The sequence below is a fragment of the Neofelis nebulosa genome, chromosome 4, assembly GCF_028018385.1.
Source record: "Neofelis nebulosa isolate mNeoNeb1 chromosome 4, mNeoNeb1.pri, whole genome shotgun sequence".
NCBI lineage: Eukaryota > Metazoa > Chordata > Mammalia > Carnivora > Felidae > Neofelis > Neofelis nebulosa.
Window position 1 is genome coordinate 150,161,928 of NC_080785.1, and position 16,433 is coordinate 150,178,360.

General features: G+C 39.5%; 1 protein-coding gene across 13 annotated transcripts in view; it reads right to left on the bottom strand.

Moving 5' to 3' along the window:
- DOCK3 (dedicator of cytokinesis 3) overlaps nt 1–16,433 on the bottom strand; it is a 595,409-nt gene that overhangs the window by 222,777 nt on the left and 356,199 nt on the right. For all 13 annotated transcript variants that reach the window (XM_058726773.1, XM_058726766.1, XM_058726765.1 and 10 more), the window contains one exon: nt 8,098–8,246. In XM_058726773.1, the coding sequence (XP_058582756.1) occupies nt 8,098–8,246 (149 nt within the window). The remainder of the gene's footprint in view (nt 1–8,097; nt 8,247–16,433) is intronic.

Sequence of the window (16,433 nt, forward strand, 5' to 3'; positions counted from 1 at the left end):
CATAAAGATAATTTTGCAGATATGATCTCAAAGTATTTAAAATACTTTTATATACATTTAGAAAAACAGAGGAAAGATTTTTAAATGGCATTAGTATTTGCATTAGGGAAGTGGAATCATCCAACTCATCATTAAAAACATTTCCCAAATTTCTATAGTCCTTCTTTTGAAACATTTTAAATACAAAAATGAATCAAAATTCTATACATATTCTTTAACCATTAGTGCTCACAAAATATATGATAGTCTAAATATTACAATAAAATAACAAAAAGACTGTGCACATATTCCACTCAAAACAGATGTTTTCAAAACAACAGCATAAGAAAAAAATTCCAATGGACCTAAGTCAATAGGACTAGGATTGAGTGTATGTGCTCTGTGGTTGTGTACCACACAGAGCAATGGGCATGCCTGGAGACTGGCATTTATGTACACTCTGTCTTAGCACTCTGATACACTTAGCTTGCTTGTCCATTCAACTATCCATGCAGACACCCATCCACTCACCCCATAGGTACTTCTCTGAGGACCTACCATTTCCCACCAATGGTGCTGGGTATGGAGAATACAGCAGTTGTGAGTCAAGCAAATGTTCATATTCATCACACTGATTCTCCCCTGTCACTAGAGCACAGTTCCTTTTAGTTTCTTGATTTCATTATCATAGGCAATAGAAAGATTATTAATGGGTGATCTTATAAAAACCAAAGACTGAGTTCCTTCTACTGAGATAGTCTTCACAGGAGGAAGAGTAGTTTTCCAAAGCTAAATCAGAGATCAGAGGACTGGCCTCACTGAAAAAAAGGCAGAGATGCTGCATGGTGAGAAGCCACACTCGTTCACTACAAATTTTATTCTGGAAAAGAGGTTTCTATTTCTCTCAGTGGTTTACCCTAGAATAGTGAACAGTAAGTGCAGGGAGTGGTCAATGTAGTCTCTTCCCTGTCTTTGCAGCATGGGGAGGCAGTGCAACAGAATACTGAGGAGCATGGGCTCTGGTGTCAGATTGCCTGGTTTGCATTTTGGCTCTTCCACCAGGCCACACTATCTTATCTACTATCACAGGCTGTTGTAAAGATCAATCCATGGAAGCATTTAGCACACTGTCTGGCACTGCAAACTATTACTGCTGTTATAATTATCATAATTACGTGTGACATCATTAACAAAAATATGGCTTAAATTACAAGGATGGTGATCAAAGAGATACAATATCTGAAAAAGAGACTCTTGAACAGAGGGACACAAGCAGGAGAATTAATACATCTATGTATATCTATATACAGATGTAGTATAGAGCTGAGTTTTCAAAAATAGTCTAATCCTATAGGTGCACATTCTTCACAAAAACATTTAGTCTTGTCTTGCCACCTGGCACTGATCACTCATTCATTCCAATAGTTCAATACTTTATTACCACCTACTCTGTGCTAGCCTCATGCTGAACTTATGGACACAGGAGTGAATAAGAGATATTCCTAGTCCTACATTCTTTCAGGTGCAGCTCTTTAAAGGCCCTGAAACTCTATATCAAATTATTTGAATCATATATATATATATATGTATATATATACATATATATGTATACATATATATACATATATACACACACACACACATATATGTGCATTCTAATATATATATGTATATATATATTACATATATATATGTAATACATACATATATATATATACATATATATATATACATATGTAAGAATGTTTTATATTCTATTTTCTATTGTATCTTTTTCTTCTGGGGTTCCTCATCTAAACCACAGAACACAGAAAATAATTTGAAGTTAATTAATCATATACAATGGATGTGTTAAGGCGCCAGAACTTAGTTCTCTCCCAAAATTGGTTGAGAAAGACTAGCGATACTAGGATTTCCTGTATGTACTGGCTTTTTCTAACACTTATTGTAAAGAGATCATATGGCTAATAACTACACTAATGAAAGCCTAGTATATTTATATTTATACAATAACATAATATGACATAACTAATAACAGCTACTCTTTACTGAACATTTACTTGGGATAGGCATTTTATATATATCATCTTTAAGCACTATGGGAAGTAGACAGTATTAGATCCATTTTAAAATTGAGAAAACTAAAGTACAGAGAGGTTAACTAGGTGGACTATTAAGGCAGCAGAGTTGGGCTTGTCTCAAACTATGTCTGTCTTACTCTGAGCCTATGGTATTCCCACTTCTACCTGCTATTTTCTACTAATAACCATGACGGTTAAGTACTAATAAGTGACTGTAATCAATTTAGTCACAATAGTTTGAGGGATGATTTTTGTGTCAGTGTATCAATCCAGAGGAAACAAATACAGATTGGTGAATGAGTGGTCACCAGGCATAAAAACAAACCTGTTGTATTAGATACATTCATATGGTGCCTGCCAAGGGCAGGTATTGTGCTAAGTTCAGGGGATGATGATGAGCAAAACAGATGCAGAGAGACAGACGAAGAGAGGACTGAGGGGAGAGAGAGAGGGAGAGAGAGGGAGAGTGAGAGAGGAAGGGAGAGAGAAATTTAGCCATTTGAACATAACTTCAAAGGATTTTGACACATGAATACTTTAAACATTGTTATCTCAGATTTCTTGGATATGGCAAGTTACTAATTGACAGGCACAACACCCTGTATCAGAGTAACTCTAAGAAGTCACTGGAAACTTCTGCTAATTTCAGATGTCCTAAAGCTGGAAAATATCACCATGTCCTTACAGGAAAAGTACTGAGTCATAGGACCTTCCGAGTCCTAGCTAAAATCTACTCAGAGGAAACTTGTTGGGGTGAGGGATGGGGTGGCAGGATTTTCTGCATACTACAACCCAAGCTTCTGCTTGTGCTGCTTCCTCTAAAAGGAATTTCCTTGGTGAGGGGAAGAACTAAGTGGGAAGAATGGGATATGGGTGGGTTAAGATGCATGAAAAATCTGAGAGAGAAGGTACAAAAAGGGGGGGGGGGTAGAGAGAATATGACAGAAGAAGATAAAGACAAGAGAAGAACTGGAAATTATGTATTTATTGGTGATTTGTCTTAATGTTGAGACTTTGGAATAAAAAGATACCGATTGTTTCATTTGATATTTATGATCAATAGAAACATTATCCTAATTCCTAATTCAACAGCTTATAAAGTGTTTAGACTATATTCAAATCTGTACTTTCTACCTGAAGAAGAAATACAAAAATCTCATAAATTATTCTATGAATAAAGCATTCCTTAGGTGTTTTTCTAAGGTAAAGATCAGTTAAGATGTGTCAATCCTGGATTAACACAAATTTAATTTAGCTATGCTATATAATGTGAGATTAAAGAGAAGAAACTTCTAGTAACATCTTTATGGAAGGTGCTGAAAATATTAACACATTAAAATTACATTACTAGAAATAATTTTAAAATTCCTTTGGAGAGGATATAATTAACTGACTTACTCTTTGAACAGACTTATGCAGACATAATGGCCAGCTCATTTGAGCACAACTTTGTTTTATGCCCTTCATATTTCAGTTTCTAAAAATATAAGAACATAACTTTTTTTTTAATTTAATTTTTTATTTTTTAAAATTTACATCTAAATTAGTTAGCATATAGTACAACAATGATTTCAGGAGTAGATTCCTTAGTGCCCCTTACCCATTTAGCCAACCCTCCCTCCCACACCCCCTCTAGCAACCCTCAGTTTGTTCTCCATATTTATGAGTCTCTTCTGTTTTGTCCCCTTCCCTGTTTTTATATTATTTTTGTTTCCCTTCCCTTATGTTCATTTGTTTTGTCTCCTAAAGTCCTCGTATAGTGAAGTCATGATTTTTGTCTTTCTCTGACTAACTTCACTTAGCATAATACCCTCCAGTTCCATCCATGTAGTTGCAAATGGCAAGATTTCATTCTTTTTGATTACCAAGTAATACTTCATTGTATATATATACCACATCTTCTTTATCCATTCATCCATCGATGGACATTTAGGCTCTTTCCATACTTTGGCTATTGTTGATAGTGCTACTATAAACATGGGGGTACATGTGTCCCTTCGAAACAGCACACCTGTATCCCATGGATAAATGCTTAATAGTGCAATTGCTGGGTCATAGGGTAGTTCTATTTTTAGTTTTTTGAGAGTGTTTTCCAGAGTAGCTGCTTTCCAGAGTGGCTGCATCAGCTTGCATTCCCACCAACATTGCAAAAGAGATCCTCTTTCTCCACATCCTCTCCAACATCTGTTGTTGCCTGAGTTGTTAATGTTCACCTTTCTGACAGGTGTAATGTGGTATCTCGTGGTTTTGATTTGTATTTCCACAATAAGTGACATTGAGCATTTTTTCATGTGTCGGTTGGCCATCTGGATGTGTTCTTTGGAGAAGTGTCAGTTAGTGTCTTTTGCCCATTTCTTCAATGGATTATTTGTTTTTTGGGTGTTGAGTTTGATAAGTTCTTTATATATTTTAGATACTAACCCTTTATCTGATATGCCATTTATAAATATCTTCCCCCATTCTGTCAGTTGCCTTTTAGTTTTGCTGATTGTTTCCTTCACTGGTCTTTCTCTCTTTCTCTTCTTGAATATTTCTCTTCCTTATTTACTGGTATGTATAATTACAGCTAAACTGCAACATAATGATTTATATACAACTTGGTGTCATTGGTTCAAGTTTACAATTTGCTTGGCACATAGTAATATTATTTTTGAAATTATTACTGCCTTTGATTTATTAAATAAATATAATACCATTTTATAACAGTACTGTTTGTGGCTGAGGAAGTAGGATCAGTAGCTATGCCATATGTAACATACAGTATTTTGCTAAGATTTTTATTGCTGAAGTTAGATTTAGAGAATACTGTCTGATCTATGGTACACCTGAATCCATATTATATCATACAAGGAGTCTGTGGTGTGTGCCAGGTAACCTACTGACAGTCAAGAGAGGGTTTAATTTAATGAAACAAACAAGGACAGAACTCTGTCACTTCAAAAGTTCACAAATAGCCAATTTAGGGTTGTACTTTTTGTTTTCTTTTCTAAGGAAGAACAGCACCACTCTGGGTTGGATCGACTTTATTAGATTTTGTGTTTCCTCCTTCCTAATGTGCTGTTCCACTTTTGTAAGAACACATTCACTTGTCAAGTCCCTTCTTAAGAAAGGAGCCATGAAAGGTAACTTCCACTTCCATGAATACTTTAAAATGGTTTTAGCTGGCCCTTACACTTAATTAGATAGTTTTGCTGTTAATACAATTCCGGCTGTCAAACCATTTCCTACAGAATTGTGAAGATACTACTTCATTATATCCTAGAATCTGGTATTACTGATAAAACTTTTGAGGTTGGTGTGATTCTTATTATTTTGTAAGAAGACTTGTTTTCCTGCCTGAAAACCTTTTAGGATCTTCTCTTCATCCCTGGAATACTGAAATATCTTACAATGCCTTGCTGTGGATTTTGGGCTTTTCCGCCATTCATTATGTTAGGTATTTGGTGGGATCTTCCAATCCAAGACTCCTGGCTCTTTGGCTCTGGGAAATTCTCTTCTATAATTTCTTTAGGATCTCCTCTTTATTGCCTGTGTTCTTTTTCTGGAAATTATAGCATCTGATATTAGGCCCCCTGGACTGAACCTTTGTATTGCTCTTCTTTCTTCAAACATTTCCCATCTTTTTGTTTTATTTTCCCAGAAATAACATAAAATTATCTTACTGTTCTCTTTTTGAATGTTTTATTTGGGAAATCACATTCTCTATTTCTTTTTCAGAGTACTTTATTTTACATAATGGATTTTGACTCTCTCTGAGGGTGCTGAGAGATTTTTTTTTTAAGTTCTTTACTAATGTCTAGTTGTCTTGAGGGCCGGGTTATTTCCTTCCAATGGTGCAAAGTATTTTGTTTATCCTGGTCTTTCTCTCTTCTCTATGGAAGGATTTTTTTTGGTTTCTTTTATTTTTTATTTTAACCATATCACTATGAATCTAATCTTTTCTTTCTTTTTTTTTAATATGAAATTTATTGTCAAATTGGCTTCCATACAACACCCAGTGCTCATCCCAACAGGTGCCCTCCTCAATGCCCATCACACACTTTCCCCTCCCTCCCACCCCCATCAACCCTCAGTTTATTCTCAGTTTTTAAGAGTCTCTTATGGTTTGGCTCCCTAACTTTTTTTTTTTAATACCTGGTGATACTCAACTGTCCATCCCAATATATTTATTTTTTTAATTAAAAAAATTTTTTTTAACGTTTATTCATTTTTTTGAGAGACAGAGACAGAGCATGAGTGGGGGAGGGGCAGAGAGAGAAAGAGACACAGAATCTGAAGCAGGCTCCAGGCTCCAAGCTGTCAGCACAGCCTGACACGGGGCTCGAACCCACGGACTGTGAGATTACGACCTGAGCCGAAGTCGGATGCTTAACCGACCAAGCCACCTCAAGGCGCCCCTGTCCATCCCAATTTAAAAAGCACTAGAAGTGTGGGGAGTTTTTGCACATGGTGGGTGACCAGCAAAGTTTCTTTCTGGTAAGTGGAAGGGATCTGGTCATTACAATTTGAAACCCTTACATAACACAATATGGAGGGCTTTGTAATAAAGGTCCCAGAGTACACTCTTGTTGCCCAGTTCCCCCCAGGAAGTCTGTCTTTGTATTTGTTTATCTGAAACGACTGGCTGCCAGTCTTTCTACTCATGGCAGTGGGTTATTCCTTTTATATACTTTTAAGCAATCCCCCTGCGTTTTTTTTTTTTTTTTTAATTTTTTTTTTTCAACGTTTTTTATTTATTTTTGGGACAGAGAAAGACAGAGCATGAATGGGGGAGGGGCAGAGACAGAGGGAGACACAGAATCGGAAACAGGCTCCAGGCTCCGAGCCATCAGCCCAGAGCCTGACGCGGGGCTCGAACTCACAGACCGCGAGATCGTGACCTGGCTGAAGTCGGACGCTTAACCGACTGCGCCACCCAGGCGCCCCTCCCCCTGCCTTTTTAAGCACCAAGGTATGCTCCTCCATGATTCTGCAAACTGCTGGACAGAACATCTCTTTCATTAGCTAAAGTTTCTTCCACATATACTGGGCTTCCTTCATCATTAATACTCTATCTACATTCAAGCTTCTAGAAATGAGTTCATATATTCCATTTATTGCTAGGCCCCCTCCCATTCTTTTTATTTTTCATTTCAATGACATCTTGAGAGGGTGAGGAGCTAAAGACTTGTACTAAAACATACATAAAGTATATGTATGACCAGGAAACAACCTGGACACTTTAAAGTTCAATGGACTTGATTTTAAGATAATGAGACAAAATCACTTGAGAATTGTATCAATTATTATATTTAGGAAGAAATAAAATTTGAATACTATCTACTCTAGCTTCCCAAGCCAAAGTCTTAGAATGTTATATATGACAAATAACCATACCTCCTGCATAAATGCAGGACTATTTTTGAATGACAAATTAGTTAAGAATATTCTGAAGTAGAGATGTAGACAGTTCCCATTTGGAGTATATGCACACTCAGATAAATTGCATGGCTATAAAATGTAAAAGACACAGAAATCACATGAAAAAATAAAGATACTAAAAGATGAAACAGAAGTGTATGTACTCTGATTACTGAGATCTAGAATCAAAGAATTTGAGCTGGAAGAGACCTCACAGGATAATGCAGTCCAATTATTTAATATTCCAGAAGTGAAAATAAAAATTGAGATATATGGAGAACAAACTGAGGGTTACTGAAGGGGTTGTGGGAGGGGGGATGGGCTAAATGGGTAAGGGGCACTAAGGAATCTACTCTTGAAATCATTGTTGCACTATATGCTAACTAATTTGGATGTAAATTTAAAAAAATAAAAAATAAAATAAAATAAAAAACTGTGTGAGTTTCAGTGTGTAGAGCCAGTAAGTGCCCTTTGCTAAACCAAAAGAAACAACTACTCATCTTAAAAATGATCAAAGCTTAGTGCGGAATATAATAATGTCTTTTAATCACTAAAGAGAGTTTTGATCAGGTTCAAACTCTTTAAGAACTGAGTTAACATAAAGTAACTGAAATGCCCAAATGATATTCATACTTACTCATTACCCCAGTCCAGGCGCACGGTGATATGCCGCTTAACCTCCCGCACCTGATCCTGAGTGAGGTGACCAGACAGTAGCTGCCTTCGAAGGTCAATAAGTTCGTTCATCACATGGCGTAGCTTGTAGAAAAGATCTACTTTGTGTTTCTGAAAGGGCATTTTTGGTTTTGGGTGACATGAAAAAGGGATAGGGAAAAAGAATGAAAAAGAAAGAGAAATAGTTAAACTATGAAGTGTTCATTTCTCTGAATCTCTAAAAAAGGCAATGTAAAGAGGAGCATATTTAAGGATCTTAAAACAAAGTACTTAGTTCCTACTGTCTAAACATCTCTATATAGATAACATCTAACAAGTAATACAATTCCTCTGGATCATGCAAAATACCATTTATCTCTACTCCATTTTGGACAATTCATTTTCCAGTAAATCAGAGTTACTAAACTTAATCAGAACACAAAGTTAGACTCATAGGAGTCTACAGCTGATTTTCCTGTCAGAAGTTACTATGTATGTAACATCTCTGGTTTCTCTACGAGGGATACTCAAGTTGGGGAAGGGAAGAGAGAATCACTTGCCCTACTTTGAAGGAACTAAGGTTCCAATAAAAAGCCACAATCTCTGGAGTAATATTCACTCCAGGTTTCCAGGCCTCATCTAGTTTTAATTAGCTTTTGTAAACAATATGCATCCCTAGTGTCAAAGATATGAACTCTTTTCAGTTTAATAAAAAATGTCACCTTTGTAAGAGTTAAATGGAAACACCTTAATGAATTTAATTATGGACATGATAGGGCTTTTAACAGATAAAAAGTGTAAATGCCATGACAGTAGATACTTGATGAAAAAGATTTACTTAAGAACATAGATTTAAAAACTAAAGTCTTATTTGCTCACAAGTGCAATCCTGGTTTGGAAATTTTTAGGTTTCTCTTTCGGTTATAGAGAAGCATGATTCTATATGACAATTAAAACTCTTGGAATGTAACTTTTCTATAAAGAATGCTTTTTATTTATTTATTTTTTTATTTATTTTTGGGACAGAGAGAGACAGAGCATGAACGGGGGAGGGGCAGAGAGAGAGGGAGACACAGAATCGGAAACAGGCTCCAGGCTCCGAGCCATCAGCCCAGAGCCTGACGCGGGGCTCGAACTCACGGACCGCGAGATCGTGACCTGGCTGAAGTCGGACGCTTAACCGACTGCGCCACCCAGGCGCCCCTAAAGAATGCTTTTTAAAGTCAGATCAACCTGTACCATAGGGTTACTAAAGCCTCTATCTAGAATTTCCTCTAAAAAGACACTTGCCAAAATAAGCTTGATTAAAGTTAACTATAAATAAAATTAATAATAAAGTAAATGACAAACCAGCAGAATCAGCTAATATTCATGGCAATGATCTTATGATTAAAATGTTCAAGACCTCATGCTACTTAGAATTCATCTAATGGAGCATTAGACTTTTAAAATCCATCTCACAGAGAAACTATTTTTTTTTATGTTTATTTATTTATTTATTTTATTTTATTTTTTTTTAAAATTTTTTTTTTCCAATGTTTTTTTATTTATTTTTGGGACAGAGAGAGACAGAGCATGAACGGGGGAGGGGCAGAGAGAGAGGGAGACACAGAATCGGAAACAGGCTCCAGGCTCCAAGACATCAGCCCAGAGCCTGACGCGGGGCTCGAACTCACGGACCGCGAGATCATGACCTGGCTGAAGTCGGACGCTTAACCGACTGCGCCACCCAGGCGCCCCTATGTTTATTTATTTTTGAGAGAGGGACTGAGTGCAAGCAGGGGAGGGGCAGTGAGAGAGGGAGACACAGAATCTGAAGCAGGCTCCAGGCTCTGAGCTGTCAGCACAGAGCTCAATGTGGGGGTTTAACTCATGAACCACGAGATCATGACCTGAGCTGAAGTCAGACGCTTAACTGACTGAGCCACTCAGGCGCCCCTCACAGGCAAAGTATTTTTAAATAGAAGACCTCAGGAATCATGCACTCTAACTACATCATTGCTAATAGCATGAGATCCTTTTTCACTCAATGTTTATACAAAGAAAAGTTAAGTACCTTAATGGTACACAATGCTGGCAGAATGAACTTAAAAATCCTTGTCAGTTCATATAAAAAGGCCTAAGAAAATTATATCATTTAGAATATTGAGATCTTAAGGTAAGCAACAAAGGCAATGTGGTGTCTCCTTCCAGCATATTCATTTATTTTTGATAAAATAGGGCCACCAAAGTTTAAAATAGAAAATTAGATTATTTTCCCATCAAACCATACCCAATAATCCACTGCATACATACACACAAGCATTTATTCAATCACTTGATTACAAACGCTTATGAAGCACCTGATGAATGCTATCACTATGTTGTGATCAAAAGTCCCCACCCTACTCTTAAAAACAGAATAAACTGAGGGTTGATGGGGGGTGGGAGGGAGGGGAAAGTGGGTGATGGGCACTGAGGAGGGCACCTGTTGTGATGAGCACTGGGTATTGTATGGTAACCAATTTGACAATAAATTTCATATAAAAAAAAAAGTCCCTACTCTCATGGCTTCATTCTAGAGAGCAGAGACAGGCTGCAGACAAATAAATAATGGTAGTGATAAGTTCTAAAAATAAAATTATAGCAGAATAGAAATAGTGGGTGGCAAAGGGTGGGTTGGCTGGGGAGTGGGGGAAGGTAATACTTCAGGTAGGGTGGGCTTCTTTGGGAGCTGAACTTTAACTAGAAACCTGAATGAAACAAGGTGACAGCATTTGGGAAAACTGAGGAAGTTCAAATTTAAAACAAATTGAAAACAAAACTGGGGAAGTTTTAGAGGCATAAAAAACAGCAAGAACAAATGCCTTGATGTGGAAGTGGACTTGGCATGTTCAGAGAGAACAGAGAGGTCAGTGTACCTTCAGCAAAGTGAACAAGGGGGAGAGTGGTGATGATGCAGTCAGAGAAGTACCAGAGACCAGATCAGGCAGGGCTTTGGTAAGCCATGTTAAAGGGTTTGGCTTTTATTCCAAGCAAGATGGAATGCCACTGAAGATAAGGAGAATGATGTGATAGGATTAAGGCTTGAAAGCATCACTCTGAGTGCTGCTGAGAATAAACCACGAAAAGGCAAAAAGGAAGGCAGGGGTTCCAGTCAGCAGGCTATTTATTACAACAATCCACAGGATTACAGTTGACTAGACAAAGGTAAGAAGCATAATGTAAAACTTTTAGGGCCTGGGGTTTTGACATGTTTTGTAGGTTAAAGCTGTCAGGATCTGTGGATATATCAGATGTGGGATATGAGTGGAGTCAAGGATTTCTCTTTTTCTTGGCCTGGGAAGCATGACTGGAGGAGGGAAACAATGTTCAATTTTAACATGTTAGGTTTGACATTGAATTCCAGTATTTAGAGGTCATCTAGAGGAGTATCTAGCACAGGAAACAAAGAAGGAGAAAGGAGTGAGATGAGAGGAAAAGCAGGAGTGTACTGAATACAGGGTTTTAATGAGGACTTTGTCAAATGCACTGACTGAGAAGTTAAATGAAATACAGACTGAGAGTTAAGCACTGCATTTGGGTTTGTGGTGGCCATCACTGATACCTATAAGGGCAATTTTGATGAAATTGTTGGAGTGAATTCAAGAGTAATGGGAGAGAAGAAAAATGGGAACAGAACACAGACAACTCTTGTAGAATTTTCAGTAATTGGAAGCAGAGAAATAAGATAGTAGAATAATGCTGTGCAATCAGGGGAGGGGTTTTTTTTTCAATGAAACAAAATTTCAGGATACTCGTATGCTGAAGGGAATGATATAGTAAAAAGAAAAAAATTTGATGATGCAGATATTAAGTCTTTGAGTAGCCAAGAAGAGACGGGTCCCCAAGAAGGGAAGCTCTGCTTAGGCTAGATATTCCATATATTGTCACAGAGGAAAAGCATAGAATACGGATAATGACAAGGGCATTTGGGAGATTTGGTGACAGGAAAACGAAATTTTTCCTCCAGGTGCTTTATTCTCAAGGAAAAAAAGAAGCAAGGTCATCAGCCGAGAGTGACTAGAGTGGGAGGGAGTGTTAGAGATTTCAGAATAGGGAAGAAGTTGTAAAAGTTCCATAGAGAGTGGTAACACAACCTCAACAAGAGGTAGAGAGTTCAACTGTCAGATGATTTTGAGTTTTGTGAACACTAATTAAAAGTGTGGTTGTGTGTGTTTTTTAAGCCAAGGGTAATAATGTATATTGATGCTGAAATACCATGTATGTAAGTATGTATGTATCACATATATGTATGTGTATGCATGTATATTTACACACACACATATACACACATACACACAGTGTTTATGCAACACATACATGCACACATACACATACAGTATCAATGCAAAAATATACTAATATACTCCTTTAAGGCATTAAACAGTCATTTATTAAGAGTTTCTAACAGACCGTACTGTCCAAAGATGACTACAATACTCCCATCCCAAATACTATTCTGCAAAAATGTGACCTTCACACGCGTCCAGTATGAGATAGAGTCTGTTTCTTCACACCTTTGAATCTAGGAAGGCCCTAAGACTGCTCTGATCAACTGAACACAACAGCAGGAAGCTAAAGCTAGTTCTAGAAGCTGTCCTTAACTTGTCCAGCAGCTTCAGCTTCCTGTCTCTTGGAATATATGCTCCTTCTGGAAGGTTCCCTCTTAGAATCCAGCTGTCATGCTGTTAAAAGCCCAAGCTGCATGGAAAGGCCACAAGGAGACACTCCATTAAGCAGTCCCACTGTGTGAGTGAGCCAACTTAGTTGCTATCCCTAGCCCAGGAGAACTTTCAGGAGATTACAGCCCCTACCAAAATCTGACTGCAACATGAGAAACCCTCTGTGAAAACCACCCAACTGAGCTCACTCTATCCAGAGAAGAATGAAATATAATAAACAGTTGTTTTAAGCCACTAAGACTTGGAGTCGTTTGTTATGCAGATAATTGGAAAAACTGTACAGTATTTTCTCCCACTACAAAATTAGTTGTTTTTAATTATATGAAGCCAGGAATGCTAACTCTGCACTAAGAATGAAACGGGTCACATCATCAGAAAGCAGAACTATGATTACAATCAATGTGATGCTAATTTCTTTCTCCAGGCCAACCCAATGAGCTCTGTGACCAGAGCTCCTAGTACTAGAGGCTGCTCCACTAGCACTGCTCTGACACCACACTGCACTCTTGGGTTTGCTGGCAATAAACACACACCATTCAAAGTGAGCAATCTTGAGTGACTGGCCACAGAGTACAAAATTTACCTAGGAACACTTGACACCACAGGACAGTTGAATGTCTCACTTTGGCTGAACGATGCTTTTCTACTGAGACTCCTGCTCTTCAGTAGATTAAAATAACAGTACAATTAGGTTGGTGGTAAGTTTTAGCTTTCCTGCATAATCATCCCTAGTTCCTATCAAGGCTAAAATAAATGCAGGAGAATTTTTTTAAAGGGCGGGGCGAGTTAAGATGGCAGAGTAGTATGGAGACCCTGAGCTTGTCTTGCCCCTGAAATGCAGCTATATTAGCATAAAACCATTTTGAACACCTAGGAAATCGATCTGAGGATTAACGCAACAATCTGCATAATTTGAGCCAGAGAACTTGGCAGATACATAGTGCAGAGAGGTAAACTGAAGGAGAGAAAAGCCACGGAGCCATGGAGGGTAGGGAACCTTTTTTGTGGAGAGGACAAAGAGAAAGGGAGAGAGTGCAGCATGTTGGAACACACAAGAAAAGCACTACCCCCAAAAGAAGCTGGAGAGAAAGAGTGAAAACACAGGGGACTAGACAAGAAATCTGTTCCCCAAAACCATTGAGAAAGAGAAAGGAGAGGGTTTTAACATCACCAGGATTCTATAAACAGTGGAGCAAAGAATCTAAAGGTCCAGAGTTCAGTGCCTGGTGGTATTCTGGTGAGGAAGTAGAGGAAACTCCCATGATTAGGCAGTGTGGTCTGAGGGGTCTGTGTACCACACAGGGAGAAGCAGTTCCCCAGCTTGGAGTGCATTTGGTAGAGGCCATATGGTTTCTCCACAGGCAAAAGTCCTGGCAGACCATGGAGAGCTGCCACATTTACCGATATTGGAACAAAGACCCCAGAGTACAGCAAAACTTGGTGGCAGTTGTGTGTTCTGATTTACCATAAACTCTAAGCCTCTGCTGCTGCACAACATTTTCAGGGACAAGCCAGGACTTGCCATTGCTTGGCAAAACCCTCCTCCAGAGAATCAGAATGGGTCCAAAGCCACAGGGGTCTCTGAAGTGCTGCGTTTTGAAACACAGCCCCATCTCAGATAAAACTCTAGAGCAAAGTAACACCTGGCAGGCAGACAGCTTGGATACAGGGTAAAGGTGGGGAACAGACGGAAGCCTGAGATAAAGGAGGGGTGCTTGATAGTGTGTCTGTGAGGGCACAAAATTTCCAAGCCAGAGACTAGAGAGCTGGGTGAAGCCACTTTTACCTCATGGATAGACCACAGTGAGCTAAGAAGCACCACCAAGTGGCAAACGGAGCCACTACACCAAGCTCCATGCTCCTGTGCCCTCCAGACACATCCCCCAGAAGACCAGCACAAATCCCTTCCACCTGCTTAGTCTACGGACTAAAGTGTGCTCCAAAGTATAAGTTCTAAGGGAACAGGATGCAGCTTCATTTGGATTTCATCCTGTTTGCTTGTTCATTTTCTTTGCTTCTGTTTATACTTACATTGTTTTTTCTTTCTTCTCCCTTTCTTGGACACAGAAACAACAAAAATTTTTTTTAATTTCTTAAAATTTTTGTTGGGAAGACGGTGGCGTAGGAGGACACTGGGCTCACCGCGTCCTGTGGATCACTTAGATTCCACCCACACCTGCCTAAATAACCCAGAAAACCACCAGAAGACTAGCAGAACGGATTTTCTGGAGCCAAGCGTAGACAAGAGGCCCATGGAAGAGGGTAGGAAGGGCGGAGAGGCAATGCGCACTACACGGACGGGAGGGAGCCGGGGCAGAGGGGAAGCCCCCCGGCAAAGCAGAGCCCCCGAGTCTGGCTTGCAAAAGCGGAGGGGCCAGAAGGAGTGTGTTCGCACAGCAAGCGGGGCTTAACATCTGGAAGGTTATAAGTTAACAGCTCTGCTCGGAGAGCGGGAGGGCTGGAGGAGAACGGGAGGGAGAGTTGTTGAGCCCCGGACAACAGAGCTCAGCATGGCGGGGAACAAAGGCGCTTGACAACGCCATCTCCCTCACCCATCCCCCAGCCAAAATCCCAAAGGGAACCAGTTCCCATCACAGAACTTGTTTGCACCGCGCAAACACCCAACGCTGTGCTTCTGTGGAGCCACCCCTCCGGCGGGTCTGACTCAATCCCAGTGCCACAGGGCCCCTCCTGAAGCAGATCTCCGAAGGAAAAGCGAGCTGAGCCTGCCCCTCCCGACCCTGTGCACCTTGCTGATCCACCCCAGCTAATACGCCAGATCCCCAGCACCACAAGCCAGGCAGTGTGCAAGTAGCCCAGATGGGCCACGCCACCCCACAGTGAATCCCGCCCCTAGGAGAGGGGAAGAGAAGGTGCACACCCTCTGACTGTAGACCCAGGGTGGGCTGGGGGCAGACATCAGGTCTGACTGCGGCCCCGCCCACCAATGCAAGTTATTCAAGACAGCACAGAGGAAGTGCCCTGCAGATCTGCACCACTCCAGGGACTATCCAAAATAACGAAACGGAAGAATTCCCCTCAAAAAACCCTCCAGGCAATAATGACAGCTAACGAATTGATCAAAAACGATTTAAACAATATAACAGAAAGTGAATTTAGAATAATAGTCATAAAATTAATCGCTGGGCTTGAAAACAGTAAAAAGGACAGCAGAGAATCTATTGCTACAGAGATCAAGGGACTAAGGAACAGTCACGAGGAGCTAAAAAATGCTATTAATGAGCTACAAAATAAAATGGAGACGACCACAGTTCGGATTGAAGAGGCAGAGGAGAGAATAGGTGAACTAGAAGATAAAATTATGGAAAAAGAAGAAGCTGAGAAAAAGAGAGATAAAAAAATCCAGGAGTATGAGGGGAAAATTAGAGAACTAAGTGATGCACTAAAGAGAAATAATCTACGCATAATTGGTATTCCAGAGGAGGAAGAGAGAGGGAAAGGTGCTGAAGGGGTACTTGAAGAAATAATAGCTGAGAACGTCCCTGATCTGGGGAAGGAAAAAGGCACTGAAATCCAAGAGGCACAGAGAACTCCCTTCAGACGTAACTTGAATCGATCTTCTGCACGACATATCATAGAGAAACTGGCAAAATAC